This window comes from Marmota flaviventris, chromosome 7 (assembly GCF_047511675.1).
Source record: "Marmota flaviventris isolate mMarFla1 chromosome 7, mMarFla1.hap1, whole genome shotgun sequence".
Taxonomy (NCBI): domain Eukaryota; kingdom Metazoa; phylum Chordata; class Mammalia; order Rodentia; family Sciuridae; genus Marmota; species Marmota flaviventris.
Genome location: NC_092504.1, coordinates 83,301,378 through 83,319,208, shown reverse-complemented (window position 1 = coordinate 83,319,208; position 17,831 = coordinate 83,301,378). Strand labels below are relative to the sequence as shown.

At 31.3% G+C, this 17,831-nt stretch overlaps 1 protein-coding gene across 1 annotated transcript in view; it reads right to left on the bottom strand.

The window, feature by feature from the left end:
• Ndst4 (N-deacetylase and N-sulfotransferase 4) overlaps positions 1-17,831 on the bottom strand; it is a 241,619-nt gene that overhangs the window by 115,771 nt on the left and 108,017 nt on the right. Inside the window, exons 2-3 of the mRNA XM_027935447.3 lie at positions 12,754-12,841; positions 6,970-7,124 (exon numbers count right to left, since the gene is read on the bottom strand). Of these exons, the coding sequence (XP_027791248.2) occupies positions 6,970-7,124; positions 12,754-12,841 (243 nt within the window). The remainder of the gene's footprint in view (positions 1-6,969; positions 7,125-12,753; positions 12,842-17,831) is intronic.

Here is a 17,831-nt window from a genome sequence, read left to right as displayed (position 1 = left end):
AGAAAAATATAGAGGATTTTAAAATATACTTAATAAAAGAAACATAAAACAAATTCTGAAAATTTAAAAACTTAAAATATTTTAATTATGAAAAGTAATGAAGACAATTCATGTTTCTGGACAAGAAGAAAGAATATGTTGAGATTTCCATATTTCCTAAATTGATAAGCTGATGGAATGCTTTCACTGTCAAAATTCCATCTATTGTGCAGAAATTGATATCCTGATCCTAAAATTTATATGGAAATTCAAAGGATCTGAAACAGCCAAAATATCTTGAAAAAAAGAACAATCAATTCACACTCACTAGCATGGATACAATAGGAAAGACAAATAATGACAAGGGTTGGTGAGAATGCATAGTCATTGTAACTCTCATTCATTGATGGTGAGAATGTAAAATGGTGCAGACACCATGAAAAGAATATAGTGGTTCTTCAAATGTTAAACAGACTTACTTCATGACCTCCCAATCCCACTCCTGGATAGACACTGACTATAAATGAAAACATACTGCCACAAAAAAATAACTTGTACATGAATGTTCATAGCATCATTATAAATAATGCCAAAAGATGGAAACAAGCCAATGTCTATCAATTGATGAATGGATAAATAAAATATGATATAGCCACATAATAGTATATTATATTCAATAAAATGGAATGAAGTACCAATACATGGTACAACATGTATGAATCTTGAAAACATTAATCTAACAGAAAAGGCCAGCTATTTACATCAAATAATCAGAAAAAAAACATACTTAGAATGACAAAAAAGATATTAGTGATTTCCTAGGGTTTGAGGAATTGGGTAAAATGGGAAGTGATTGCTAATAGGTTTGAATTTTCTTTTATTATTATTAATTTTATTTCATTTTGTTATGGATTTTCTTTTAGACGTGATGAAAATTGTGGTGAAGTTTGAACAAATCTGTGAGTGCAGTGAAAATTATTTTATTAACACTATATTGTATGATTTGTCCATATCAATATCAATAAACCTAAAAAGTGACACAATGAAAACCCAGGTTAAGTAGAGAGTGGTACAGATGATAAGAATTCATCATTTCCAAATATACTTTTAGTAGAGACAACATATTGGATGAGAAGAAGAGAGATGTCAAATGAATCTGATTATTTTAGGCTTAGAAGAGTTTAATTGTCATTATGATTGAGAATAGAAATTAGACTTTAGTTTAAATTAAATATTTTTAAATTTAATGATAGAATAAATATGTTATATGGATTTCCTATTTTGCTATTTCCAGTTATATGTAATAGGCAGCTGCTAGAATGTCTTCCAATGATCTCTGTGTCCTTGTATTCACTTGTTTAATTTCTCTTCTGCTGAGTGTAGATTGGACCTAATGACTGGCTTCTCATGCATATTGTGTGATAAGCAATGGATTATCACTTCTGATATTCTGTCCTCCCACCCCTCTCTCTCTCATACCTTTCTTAGAACCTCTCTTTGATGAAACCAACAGCTGTATTGTGACTGTTCCCGTGTGGCCAGGAACTTGGGGAAGATCCAAACAGATGATGGTGAATTGAGATACTGAAACAATCCAATAGCTTGTAAGAAACTGAATCTTGCCAACAACCATGCAGGCTTGGCAGAGGTCTATTCTCCAGGTGAAACTTAAAATGACTATCACTTTCCTGGAAGTGTTATAAAAGATCTTTAACTACAGGATCCAGTTAAACCATGCTCAACTTCCTGATCTATATAGATTGTGACATACATAGTATGTATTTTAGATCTTTAAGTTTGGGACAATTAGTTTGAAGGTACAAAGGCACTTGATTTCTGAAGTATGTTACATAGATACTTGTATCAAATGGTTACGTATTTCATGGAATCCTTTTAGAATTCATGAAATTGTCAAAAACATTTATTTTATTTTATTATTTGAATTATTATTAAATTAGTATGAAATCTATCTTCTTGACAAATTTTTAAGTTCAAAATACATTATTGTCAATTACAGTTCTCTCACAAATCTCTAGAATATATTCATCTTGCTAGACTAAAACGTATGTTCCATGTTTAACAACTCCCCATTTTATCTTCCCCCCAGTCCCTATAAACTACTATTCCGTTATGGGATTCTTTGAACTTGACATTTTTAAATACCTAATATAAGAGTAATCATGTAATATTTATGTTTCTCTGATTAGCTTCTTATAACCTCAATATTCATCCATATTATTGCATATTGCACAAGTTTCTCCTTTTTCTTTATGTTTTATGTTCAGGTTTATTATTAATAATGCATAATATAATATATAAATAATAATAATGCATGTGAATGTATCCCCTCTTCTGAATGTAAAGACTGTGTATCATCATTGAATTTTGTGATTATTAGTTTTTCCTAAATTCCCTACTTTTATACCCTATTAGTTTTAATTGTCAATTCTTGGCATCTTTTATTTGCTGTACAGCACAAGGCCGTATGTTACATGATCCATTAAGATGTTGACGTTGCAGGCATCCATAGTCAGTTCTCTCTGACATTCGCCTTATTGTGCCATAAATTCCATTTTCATATTCCTTTGATTACTTTTTTTTAAGAGAGAGTGAGAGAGATATATATAGATAATTTTTTTTAATATTTATTTTTTAGTTCTCGGCGGACACAACATCTTTGTTTGTATGTGGTGCTGAGGATCGAACCCGGGCCGCAGGCATGCCAGGCGAGCGCGCTACCGCTTGAGCCACATCCCCAGCCCCCTCCTTTGATTACTTTTTAATATAGCAAATTGAGTGCAGTCTATTATAACAGATTTTTCCATAGATGCTTTTTGATAGGTTTGTTTTTTTTACAAGAACAATCTAAATTTCAGAATTTTTTACTTCACAAAATTGCATCTAATTATGAGGAAGTTATATAGATTTCATAAATATGTAAAGGTTAAAAAGTAGAATTTATAAAGCTTGTGCCTTTTATTTAAAGAATCTTTATTTACTTGGTCAAGAATAAGGTAACCTACTGTTCAATAGAACATAAAGAAAATTTACATTGTTATTTAAAATGTCAGCATTGAAGACAAAAAGTTGGTCCTTATCCCTTCAGGGTACGTTATGATCTGTAATTATCAGTGGACTGAAAAGCCACACTGACTTGGGAAATTTAATGAGTATGTATTTAAAACTTAAAACAACAGAACAATTCTCAAAAACTTTTTTCATATGTCTATTGCAGAATAAAAATAAATAATTCAGATTTATGCTACAGGCGCTCTTCTTTCTGTGATTAACATGGAGATGCAGGTTAAATCAGAATGATTTTTGGTAACTTTTTCATTAGCTGCTTTCATGTTAGTTGATGCTTCTAGTTTTCTTCAGCCTTTGTTATCATCTTTGAAGCTTTGCTTCTATTTATTGACATGCTCAAGCAACTGAATGGCAGCAAAGATCTATGATTTATTAAAGGAAAATGAACTAAAAATATTTTTCTTCACTTTATTTCCATACTAAGTAAGGTATATTGTAGCTATCCTATCTTGGTTGACTGTGCTTATCATTAAATTGATGCTATCTGTCCAGACACACACGCACACAATCACACACACACACACAACATATGTATCCATGCATTAGCATATACACACACATATACATGCACTTACACTGCATTCCTTTGTGCTCATACATGCAACCCCCACATACACATCATATCATGTGTACCTGGATTGAGCAATGATAATTAATAAAGCCTCTTCCAAAATAATGAAGGGTTAAAGAAACAGTATGAGAATGTGTTACTCTCATGATTTTTAAACATGTATAACAGAAAATGAACTCTATCCAGAAAGAACTCAGAGAAATTCCACAAAAGACCATGCTGATTGATTATGTTTTAAAAACCATTTCTGAAATATCACTATGAAACTATTAATATGTCATTTGGATCATTTTTGGAAATGCTATGAGAACAATTGTGATTTTGAGATTGAGGAACCCTCTGGTACTCAAGGTCAAACTAAAGAGTAGTTAGGAGTACAGGACAAATTTAAAAAGAAGTAGCGGGAGGACACTTTTGATTTTTATCCATATAAATATTCATTTAGTTTGAAAATCTCTTTCCATAATTACTTCAATGGAAGCTAGATGAGTATTTCAAGATGTTCAATTCAAATTTGTGGACTGATGTTGTCAGTGATCACAGAATTTTAAAGCTGGAATTGATCAGTGGCATTATCTGGTCCAGTGCTTTTGGTTGGCAGATGAGTTGATTTAAATTAATTATCTCAAAACTTTGTGGTGTGGAGAATGAAAAAGGGAGGCATTACTAATTCGGGGGGAAAAAAGTGAGGCAAGAAGACACTTAAAAAGTTGCCCACTCCATTAGAATTTTGTACTAGCAGTTGGGGCTAATATTTATCCTGCCAACCTCTCCGTCAGTGTTTTCTACTGTCCTATCCTGTCTCAATACTGTTGATGATTTTAAAGTGTCACCTGAATAGGAAAAGAAGATCATTTAATAAGAAAGAAAGAAATTTCTTGCTTTCTGGACAGTAAACATATTGTCATATTATGTTAATAGTAAAGGTGGGGCTCTGAATGTTACTGTTTAAAATGTCCTGAGTTTTATTGAGTTGAACTCCAGAAGAAGGACAATGTCATTTCAGTGTGTGTGTTTAACAGACTTCACTTAAGTTGCAATATTTTGACTATGCAGCACATAATAAGATATATTTTACAAAATATATTTATAGGTTTAAGTCTAGCTTCTAGCCACTCTAACTAAACAAATGTAATTGCTCTGAATGGACTCTAAATAGCTTTCAACATTTCATTACAAAGCAATTACATCTGAGTCTTTCCCAGAGCTCTCAGCATGGCTTTTAAAAAGAAATTACACAAACAGGTGAAATCAGCCATTATGAAATATGACCTACAAGCCTAAAAAAGCAAGGCTTCAGAGTGGTAGAGGAGTCGGGAAGGTTTAAACCAAGTGAAAAACACATTTTATTTTCAAAATAACCACAAATGAGAAAATTTAGCTAGCTTACTCAAGGTATGTTTATTTTTGAAAAGGGGAAATTTACTTAATTTTACAATGTTATGAAGCAGTACTAAATCTATTAGACTCTCTCTAAGGGTTAAATGATGACTAACCACACACACACACACACACACATTAAGTCATATATATATATATATATATATATATATATATATATATATATATATATATATAATGTATATATAGATAAACATATGTATATCATATATAAAATGAATATACAAGTGTATGATATATTTATACATTATATATACATATATGTATATTTGACTATTTAAGGGAAGGTATAGCTGCATACTTATCTATTTAAAGAAATAACTGCACACTTGTCTGTATTTAGAAAGGACATAGCACCTATTGAATGCTTGCTGAATGTCAGGCACTACCTTAAGCATATTTTACATACCCTCACAGTAATCCTATATAGTGGTTGTTTCTATTCTCATTTTTACACAGGGGAAGTCTAAGACATAGAGAATCTAACTAATTTATTCAAGATCAAGAAGTCATTGCTAGAAGGTCAGGATTCGAACAAGTTATTCTGGTGACTGAGTTCATGATCATAACTGCCTTTGATGTTATTAACTCTTACTTCTAAAGGTTCTTTGTGCTGATCTGATGCTATCATGGGAATTTAGAGCTGGAAAGAGAGGGAGTTAATTTAATATCTAGGCACAGCTTTATAAAATATTACTGCATCCATTTGAGGGCTTAGCTTCCAAATATATATATTTTTTTTTTAAAAAAACGAAGATAACAACAATTACTCAGTACAAAAGAATTGCTTGTTTTCATGACAGGGTTCCCTAACCCAGATCCAGAGTGTTTGGGCCCTGTGATTATCACAAACCTTTGTGATTATATGTCTAAATGTGTATCTGAGTGTTCTTCTGGGAACAAGATTTCAATCTTCCATTACATTTTTAAAGGGATACATAATTTCATTAACATCTACAACAGAGGTGCATACACATTTTAGTAAAGATCCAGAGAGAAATATCTTATGCTTTTTGGGACAGTTGGTGTAATGTGCAACTGCTCAACTTTACTGTTACAGTGGAAAAGCACCTGCAGACGATATAAAGGTCTGACTGTGGCAGTGTTCAAATAAAATTCATATGTGGACTTTGAAATTTGAAGTTAGTATAATTCTTATATTACTAAATATTGTTCCTTTGATTGCTTTTCAATCATTTAAAATGTAAATAACAAAACATTTTTTTTTTGTTCAGGGATCATAAAAAACAAACAATAATTCACATTTGTCCCATGGGCCCTAGTTAACCAGCTTCTGGACTAGACAAGTGATTCTTCTAGATTTTGTGGGCATCATTTTGACAATTTCTTGAAAATGCAAATTCTCAAGCTACTCTGCTGATTTCCTGAATCAGCACTCTCAAAGTAAGAGCCAGAGTGTGTGTTTCAAAAAGACTTTTAGGTGAAATGGAGACACACTGGAGTTTGAGAGCCACTGATCTAGAGTCATTATTTCAATGATTCAATTCATCCACCCTTCCATTTGTTCTTGCAGCAAATGATTTTTCTAATTATATGGCATTTGGAATGTAATGGAGAAATGGAGGATGAGAAAGTATTTTTTCGGTCTTTTCATTGATACTCTAATAATTTTCTAATAAATCAGGATGTAGCAACTTTCTGAAAATGACCTTTTGAAAGACATTATTGTGATTTATATCTATATGTATCTATATAGAAATCTATCTATATATCACATATATCTCTCAGCCCCATGCATGTACACAGTCCTGAAATAAAATACCACAAAACACAACATGCATCCTTAGTAACTGTGTTATATTCCGATATTCTGTTTTATTGTATTTCTATAGAATTTATTATGATAAACTGATTTAATAATCTACTACTAGATGAGTAGTTTGAAAACTACTACAATAAAATGTGCTCACCAGTGCAAATTCCTTATTGAGAATCATTTGCTCAACTAAAGATGACTCATTGTGGAAGAGGTGTGGCTGCATGTGGCTCCACATGTGTGGAAACCACCAGAACTCATCCACAGACCTCAGCAGAAGATCATCTCCTTCATCTTCCTCTTCAGTTCCTATAAACACAAAGTTAAAAACGACTTTAGTGAAAAATTTGTACTAGTTTAAAAGTTATTTTTGTAAAATTTATTTAATCCTTCATGCTACTGATACATAGGTTCAATTATGTGATTTTTCTAATCAGGAAAAATTACATCAGAGACAAGTGACTTGGGAAGTCATGGAGGTAGGTGGTGCTGGCCTCAGGTGCAGAGAGTTGCTTAATTTAGTATTTAGGAGTATTTTATTACTGATATTTTTATTTTTAGAATTGCTAGCATGATGTAATAAAAGAGTAGATCTACTTTTAAATCATTTGTTTTTTTTTGTTTCAAAATTATCAACTTATTTCTCATTGTACAAAGAACTCATGATGAAAGATAATTCCTTTTCTCTTAAAATTTTTCCTACATATATATGCACATATATATGTGAAAAATTGAGTTTGTAATTTAACTTTTGAATTGTTAATTCTTTTTCTGACTACAAAAATCATGCTCATTTATTTTAGAAATACAAAAAGCATAGTGAAGAAAGATAAAAATCCAAAAAAAATCAAAAATAAAACTCCCAAATCATAGAAATCCATCTTCTAGAACTAACCAATGAAAAAAAAAATTTGTACCATTCTTTAAAATTCTATTTATTTTAAAGTGAATAAATGAATAGTTTAATTCCATCTATGTTACTATAATCAATGAACATTCAAAATTTCTTAAGGCCAATAAAGTATAAACCAACTTGTATGTCTTTTTAAATACACTCATTGTTCCTGGAATATAATCCTTAATCCACAGTCCTTTAAAATTGGAAGAATCGCCTGATTTAAATAGGATTTTGGCAACACAAATGTCACTCCAAAGAATCAAGAAATTGAAGTTTAAAAAGTGGGTAAGTCCTATGAATAAAATGAGCAGATAACATTCCTAATTTTTGTTAAAGTTATCTAAAAATCATTAGTAATACAGATTCACAATTTATTGACTTTCATTAATATAGTAAAAGAATATTGAATATTGAAATCCAAATGAGGAATAGTTTATCTCTTCATCTGTAGCATCGTTATGCTACAGATGTTTCTCAAGGCCATAATTTGGCAGACTCAATCATAGATTAGAATGAGTTACTTCATGTCACATATGATGAAGGAATTGATGGTTCTCTCAACTCTCTGGAATTAGTCCGCTGTGCTTTGAATACAGAATGTTTGAGAAATGCTTCTATTCACTTTAAACTCCGTTGTTCATTATTGTAAGTGGCAGGAAGCACATAATGCATACTTAACCAGGAAGAAGGTCAATTACTCAATTTAAGGAAAATTTTGCAGACTATTGATATAAACAGATGCTTGACTGATTGTAAAATCTTAGTAATTTTCATATCAGAGATTATGCTAATTTATAAACACTCTCCATAAGGTTGAGAATGACATTTAAAGCCTCCTTTTTAAATTCTTTCAACATCATGGATTACTTTCTGTCAGCGTTTCTCTTATTTTATGCTGGTCAAACAACTCAAAACCACATGAGGCAGACCCTTGACAGTGAAAACTGTTTAATGAAAAATATGATACAAGTCATGCTAAAGGAACAGCAGAATTCCAAATGTTTTCAAACTCAGCTAAATGAAAATATTATATTTTCGACTTATCCTACACACACATCTTCAGTACTTAATGTGTACTTGAATTATGTGTGAAAATGTAATTTGTGTTCCATATATTCCCATAGTAACACAAGTTACAGTTCATTTAAATATCTGTGGTCAAATTGAGCCTTTTTACTTCTAACTTGATCTAGATTCAAATCTAGATCATCATTAGTAAAAAAGTGAATTTTATTCTTACTTAAAAATTATGTTATTTTACTTTTTCTGATTCCCAGAGTTTAAGAAGTACTTTGATTCAGAAGTATGATATATAAAGAGTTAATTTCTTTGCTATCATTTTTAGAGGATCTGTGTTATGAGATAATATGCTTCTAAGAAGAGTTCTTTTAGGTCTACCAAAATAAGACAAACTTTAGCAAGATCTGGAGTGTAAGTCAACCTCCTTAAAAGCACAATTGTAACTTTAAAATAAAATAACATAAAATTCCAGTGTCAGTATTATCTCTTTTGTTTGTACAAATATTTGTTTAGTATTATTCTTAAATAGTAAGAAGATATTTCCTAATTTACTTTGTATCTTGAATCTTTATGGTTACATACAGGTTAATGTAGAATAAACTAATTTTAAGTATTATACTAAGTAAGATGAGCGATATGATGAAAAACTGATTAAAAGCTACCTGAAGTTCCAAAATTAGAAAAAAGAGCAGTGCAAATTATCTAATGTTTATTTTTGATAATATTTGATTCTTATACAAAATACTCTTAAAACCTCAATAATAAACAGAATACTAACAACAAACTAGACATTATTCCAGATAAAAGAGATATTATTTCCCCATTGTGGAGATGTTGAAACTGAGGAATATAAATGTTCAGAAGCATGGTTTTGTTCAAATAGCTAGTAAAATGTCAGTACTTGGATTTTAACACAAGCAGTCTGTTTCTAATATCTAGTCTTTTAAACCACCCTTCATAAGAAAAGGTAAAAAAACAAAAAATAACTAAAGGAGAAAGAATGTAGTGTTTTTCTTATTTTCATGTTTGAAAGTTAATAACTTTACATAAATTGGTGTTTTTTTGTAGAAACTGACTGTCATGGAAAAGACCAACATTAATCCGATTTGCAAACATTATTCATGAATTAATTATTGAATCATTTTCAATTTATTATGAATTACAAAGAACAGCAATGATTGTGTTCTATGAAAAATAAAATTTGTAGCTCCTCTATGCCTAAAAGTCATCTTCTTAATGCTGTAATGTCTTCATTTTTCCACTGAGTTTTCATTTTGCAATTTCAATCAAGTTCTAAATATTTCCCGACTAAAATATTTCACTCTCGACCCCATACTTTTATTTTTTTTTCCTTTTAATCAACACCATGTCCTTCCTCTTTCAATTTAGCACCTGCGGATGAATGACTTTTATGAAAAGCTTAGGAATATGCCCTTTTGGGTGGAGATTGTTTTTAGCATGTGAAGGACAGAGAAACTGAACAGGAAAAAAATACATGAGAAATACAAATAAGTGAATCAGTCTGAAATATGCAGAATCAATCATTATTACACTGGACATATGTGATTAAATGTCTTCAAAACAATGAGGCTCATCAATCAGCATCTTTATGCACTGGGAAGCCAGATCATCTGGAGGAAGAACTAAGCCCTCATTGCAACAAGGCCATCTCTGCATGGTTACGCATCACAGCCAAGTATACACAAAAACACAGCACTGGCTTGATTTGTAATCTCTTTTTCTATAATGTTAAGTCTCTATATAGGAATGTGACTATAGGAGGGTGAGGCATTGCCTTTCTTTCTGGGTATCACTAATGTGTAATTCAGCCCTGAAAGAAACCTTGATATGCCCATGTGTGTTAATAAGTATTTAACATGACATCATTGCACCCTTGAAAAATGTTATGGATGGTTTTCAATGTTCCTGTGGATAAAACAGCATAATAGTTAAATAAAAGTTACATAATTATATGAAGGTTATTAAACTTCCAGGACTTGCCATTTTATATATGGTGTTTATTCTCTAAAGTGCACTATCACCACAGCATGGCAGCACAGTGTTTCTTCCATTATTTTTTTAGGATAATTTCAATACAAAGAGTCAATAAGGTTTCCTTGAGAGATATAGTGAAAGCCAAGCTCAGTAGCACACATGTGTAATACCAGCTACTCAGGGAGGCAGAGGCAGGAAACTTGCTAGTTCAAGGCTAGCCTTGAGAATCTGCCTCAAAAATGGAAAGGGCATGAAGATGTAGCTCAGTGTAGAGTGCCCTGGGTTCAATCTCTACAACCACAGTTCAAAAAAAAAAAAAAAAAAAGAGAGAGAAAGAAATAAAATTAAAATGTTGCTTTTATTTTTTTGGTCTTCCTTCAACAATTATCCCTGTAATATTGATTGGTATGCTGCTCATTTGATGTGTACCGTATACATGTTCAGGATTGTAAATAAGAAATGGAACGTGTCATAACCTCTATCAACATTAATTCTGCAAATGTCTGGCAGGTTTAGGAGATCTGAGTGGGAAAAGTAAATAAAAATGGAGGTGATTATCCAGGTATATTTCAGCCAAAAGAATATTTTCCTCACACTATATAACTATTTAAGACAAAATAGTATTGTTGATATGTGAGTTCCAAATAATCCCATAATTTTTCTCCTGCATGAGTAGATGCAGCCTGCACAGTTATCTGCTTTATAATTTCATAGTCAGAGCTTCTTAGGCCTGAAATCATTTCTTGAGGGTGCTTTTGAAGAAGATTTATAAAATCATATCTATTTTCAAAATTGTAAGCTGAAATTGCTTTGCCTGTGCAGATATGATGACCCAAATCTATTCTACAAAATGTCCTTTTAAAATATGCAATCATCTGATTTATCAACTGGTCTAAATACTAATTTTCCTTCTATTACTTTAAGCAGATTTACATGTTACAAAGCAGGAGAAAAAGCATCAAGGAAAAGCCAATAAGACATTGTGACTTCAATATTCTAATAAACCATGCTGGGCTTCTATATTAAACAGTCTCTTTGGGTAAACAAGCTCAATTTATGATAATTAAACACTACCCTTGCATGGGATATTTGCAATGAATCAATAAACTGCATACATGCACAGAGAACACTGTGAATTGTTTCCACTAAGATGCTAATAAAACAACAATGCAAAGTCCTAAACAAAGCATTTAACTCACTGCATAAAAGCACAAATAGGTGTAGATGGTGGTATTCTTTTAATACAAATACCAGCACTATTTAGTAGTATTTTTGTCTTCACTGCAAGACAATTTTATCCACATTGTTTTCTCTACAGTTAGTACAATCCTAATATTCAGAAAAGGAAAGTCAAAATTTGAAGGTGAGAGTAAAAATAGGTGAGAAATAACAGAACACAGAGTAAGTAGTAATGAACACAAGTCTCATTTTGTGAACCTGTTGAGAGGCTTAGATTGAACAGAAATTATAGTTATGAAAAAATGCAAGCTTGATTGTGAAGGTTTTAATGGATATTTGGCCAAATTCATCTTAGTATTTTCAGGTAAAAATCCTACAAAGGAAGATCAATAAATTTCTTTGAGGCTATAAAATTCCTCTCCCATCACCAGATGTTTTTCAAAGGTAAATAATATGTACAAAAGTCTCCAATACCTTGACCACTCAAAATTTTTAAAATACTGCCCACTATTATTAGTATTAGTATCATCATCATCATCATTACTGAGGTATGCTCTCACTTGGGCTGTGCTGACAAACAAGATGCACAGTCATATTTAAAACAACAATTATGGTTTCTTGTACTGAGTTGAAAAAGTCAATTCTCTTTCTCTTTTGTCCTTGATTTTAATAGTATTTACCAAAGTAAACGAGCTCATTGATTTTGGATTTGGCTTCTCATATAATGCACCCAAGTTTTTCCCATAATCAATCTGGACATTCTGTTTCTCCTACTTATTATGGAACATTTATAATCCTATGTCCTATTTATATGTAGCTGCCTGAGAACACAAAGCTCCTTCTTACCTGTATGGTAAAACTTCCCTGAAAATCCAAGGTTGAAGGTAAAATTTGCAACCTGAGTGCGCAGTAAATTTTGAGTCTCTAGTAATGCCTGAAATAAATAAGAAATTAACATGATTTTAGAAAAATAAATAGGAAGTTTTGGGATGCCTCTTTTGTAAATGTGTGTATCAGTGAAACAATTTGAGCTTTGTTGGTTTTTGGGTTTTGATGGAGACTGTTTTGTGGTATTCATATCTCAGGTCTTATAATTACTATGGTTATTATTTTTATTGAAGGTTAGCAAATTACAAAGCAGTGAAGTTCTGAGCACATTATGCATTGCTAAAAGGCAATTCTCCAACTGCACAGCGCTGACATCATTTTTCATTTTGTGTGAGACATTTCTTGAATTTCAGATTATTATATTTCTTTTCCTTGAGGAAAAATTTTCAGAATTGTTGGATGTAGACAAGTCCTATATATGCCAGTAAGGGATAGGAGGGAACTTTTGTCTGAACTACAATTTAGTATTTTATTTAACTGTGCTACCTCTCACATAATTTTTAAAACATAATTATTGAGTTGAAAACTTGAGTTTTTACTCTAAAAACTAAAGAGCAATGTACATTTTATAAGGCATTGCTTTCAAATCTAGATCCAAGAAAAGAACAACTAAGACTAAATACCCTTTAACTACCAATTCCATGAAGAAATGTTCTCTAAACACAAACATTTCTCTGATTTCTAGACTTGATTTTGTACTATATGAATTTCTTGTTTGTAGACAGGTTAAGAACACACTGATAGTAATTAGCTAGAATTAGTCATACAAATTTTTTATCAGTCTCTCCAGTACTATTATTCCTATGTGAATACATGCAGCAAAATCCAGAACTCTCACATCCCAGGGCTTTTTGCTGGCTTATTGGTCTGCTTACTGATTCAGAATGCTTTTCCTATTTTTAAAGTGGATTTTAAAAGAGGACTTACTTTGTTCTAATGAAAATGAGAAAGTCATTTCAAACTAAGACTAACTTTTGGTTACCTCTATCATTTGTTAAGGTGAATAAAGATCCAGAGGTTTAGACAATTTATTTTGCTTTAGTCACAGTGGATAAGTGTTTGCTTCAAAAATTTGTGAACCTAACTATTTATTCCTTTAGTCCTAAAAACTAGTTTAATTTTGAAGAAAGAACAAATAAATGACCAAATAACTAAAAGAGTGATAGACTACACAGTCAGTGATTGTTTGAGACCATAATTATACTACATGTAATGATGGCCCATCTTTTTAAAATTTTATCAATTATATAGACAATGGAAAAATGACCCATTAGTTTAATGTATTTCTATGAAATATTCAACATTTTCAAAAAGATCAAACTAAAGGTTAAAAAAAGGATGGAGTTAAAAATAAAAAGAATGGAACTAGTTGAGCTTATTGGTAAATGCTATGGAATATAGCCTTAAAATAATAAGACCATGCATTATTTTTTCTTTTAATGACTTCTTTTTTTGCTTTTAGATACTTTTTGTTTTAATGAATGTTCGTTCTCAGAGTTCTATATCTTGAAGTATATGTAAATATATATATATACACTCCCTTCCCTTCCTCTATTCTAATACTATCCACTCATATTTTAACTCAAAGTTCTTGAAGTCATTTTTTATTCTACATTTATTTATCTGTCATCCATTCTTTCTCGTTATTCTTCATCCACTCTTAAATATTAACTGTTGATGGACACAGTATTGGGTTTCTTAAGCATGACCCGTCTAACCTGAACCTTACTACCCAGAGGGGGAAATAGATATGAAGTATACTCACACAAATGTGTAATAGCAATTCTTGACAAGGGCTGCAAAAGAAATCTCAATAATTCTGTGAAAGATGTTAAAAGAGGACCTTAGATTGGGGAGTGCGCCTACATATTTGGTGCTTTCTTAGGGAAAATATAATAAATCAAAAAATCTGTGTTTCCCAGATCAACTTTTCATTACCATAGGCAGGACCTTATTACTATTTCTTAGGACTTTAAGATACCATCATACTATCATGTTCAACAGTGTTTCCATCTTTTATTTACAGTTTCCTCTATGCTATCTCACTTTCTGGGTTCATGCTAACCTCTCAAAATACATTCACTCAGGAAGGCTATTTATTTAAGATTCAACATTTGTCAGTCATTTCCCTTCTCTAATCCTTTTCTTTATCTGTGAAATGGTAATGTAACAAATACTTATTTGATACTATTATTTTGAGGATTATATCATAGAGCCAAGTATTTATCTAAGCATGTGCTGCAGACAAAGAACTCCATAAGAATTGTCACTGAACACTGAATATGTCATTCCCTACCTATTGATTAGGTATCATTGGTGTCTCCACATTTCTAACTAAACTACATACATTGATTCTTCCCCCAAACTATCACATACTCTGGTCACATTGAATTATCCCCACCTCCACATTTCACCATACCATTTCTCACTTTCTTCCCTTTGCCTAGAAAGCCTCTGTTGGTCTTCATCACCTTACCCCAAACCTCACCCATCCTTTAAATCTCTGCCCAAATGCCATATTTCTGGATGAAGCTTCGCTAATGCTTCAAACGATTACCTTTTCTTGTCTCCCTTAGGAAATTTCTAGATCATTTTTTTAAGATTTCCATAATTTTCTACTTTGTTTCACATACTTTATATCTTATTTCTCCCTCTAGTCTATAAGCACCCTCAGGTTGATCAAACCTTACTCATTTTTACATATTCCATGTTACTCAGTGAACTTTTTATATATGTGAAAGATATTCAAAGTATGAGAAAAACATGTATTAAACACACAGCTATAAACATAGTTTCATTTATTTTTATTTTTACCATTTTTCAATGGTAAAAATGATAAACACAATTTATAGGACATACCAAAAATTATATCAGAATAATATAGGTAAAATATTACTTTTTTCCAGCATGTTTTATGATACTGAAGTCTATTAAGACAAGCTCAAAGAGACAAGGCTGGATGGATTTTCTTCCACTGGTGCTAATTAGCTATATGAAAAATTTGACAGATTTTTTCATTATTAAAAGAAGTAGAAATGTGTAGTTGCAAACAACCAGCAAGTAAGCTTGATTAGGTGAAATGGATAAAAATGCAATTGTTAAAATGTTCCAAGTTTTCTTATTTCAGTAAATATCCCTTAGTTTTAAACATCAGATTAAGGAATTTTCTGTTTTTTTTCAATGATAAAGAGAGAAACAAATAGTATTAAATATTAAATAAATATAAATCAAGCCAATCTTGAAAAATAAAAATCAGAAATAAGTCTGAGAAAAATGCTAAACCATGAACATAAAAGAAGAAAATGGGTGAAAAAAAAGACAGTATTGAAATACAGGAAAAGCTAAAATGTTAGAAGATCAGAGCAAGAAAATATGAATACAAAATAAAGAATTCTAAAGCATAAGAAAACTTAAAAAACCTTTCTTTTGCAAAATCTTGCTAATGAACTGGAAATAATGTCTCAGTTTTAGATGAAAATCAAATGATAAAGCTTAGGAAATATTTGTAAATACACTTTTCTATGCCTGAATATTTTGTGAGTATATTTAACTAACTTTTGAAGATATATGTAAAAATAAAATATATTAAGATTTGGACAATAAATACAATTTATTATCTTTCATAATTTGCAAGTCAAAAATAATACAAATGAATTTGGATTTTCCTCTTACATTATTTATGAAGAACTTACTTGATTGAATGTTTAAGGGAGTAATCACATAGCTAGCTTAAAATAAAAGCAGATCATTATTTTACTAAGCATAACTTGCATTCATTCAACATTCTTATAATGAATCCCTTAGTATTTCATAAAAGAAGCTCAACTTTGCCCTTAACACACTGTTAAGGAGGATGATGGTGTCAAACTTTATGTTGCAGAAAATCTTCTCAATGAGATTGCTCAAATTGTCAATTCTAAAGGCCCACTTGAAAATATTGATTTATACTGTCATTGGGCCCAGGAATATGTATCTCAGTATAAAATCCAACTGGCTATAAAAAATGTCAAGCAATTGTTTTGAAATTACCCATAGGACACGAGTCACCATAATGCTTGTAAAATACCTCTTCTCAGGCTCATAATCTGGGGATTCCAAATTGGCAAGCACAGGAAGGAATCTGTCTTTTAGGTGTAGATGGACACCACACAATGCCTTTATTTTTATGTGGTGTTGAGGATCGAACCCATGTCCCACCCATGCTAGGGGAGCGCTCTACCGCTGAGCCACAGTCCCAGCCCAGGAATCTGTCTTTTAACAGTGACTCACAGGACTTCAAACTAGAGATTATTTTCCCTGAAGAATTTGGGGAAATATTGAGTTAGTGCATTATTTATATTATTTTCAAGGTATGTTGCATACGTCTTAATTAATTTTCATGTTTAGGTTGTTACTTGATAGTATTAATATTTTCCCTGAGTGTATTTAATTAATAAGGCATAGATGCCTATATACATACTTTCATATAGCCTTATGTTTTCAAAATTTTAAAATAAAATATTTCAGGGTAATAATGTTTGCTTTTGTGTCTTATATAGTCATTTATTTTACTCAATAACTCAATAAAATTGAATCTTATGATAGCTCAATCTTCAAGTGGTAATCAAAAATAATATTTGTTATATTCTTATTTTCTAGGTTTAACTCAAGGAGGAGGCCAAAATTGAGCATGCTTGACTTAACACTCAGTCCAGACTTAACAACCTCAGGCCCAATTCAGTAACTCTGTTTGAAATGGAGTCAGGAGTCCATGAATTTTTGTTCAGAGACTATTATTTGTCAATGTACAAATCAAGATAAATAGGTCCAACCCAGGCTGAAATATGAAGCTTTTAAAGTTTGCCTTTAAATCTCCCCACCTTTCTTCTTGCTCATTTTTTTTCTCTTTAGAAGCAATCCCCTTCTTCTTCTGTTAAACTGTTATTGCTAGTCAAAGAGGAAATTATCTGATAAATTTATGAATCTACCAAAACTTAGATTTGGAAGATTATAGCAACATGCTAGGTCTTATAACATAAGTTCACATTAAATGATTT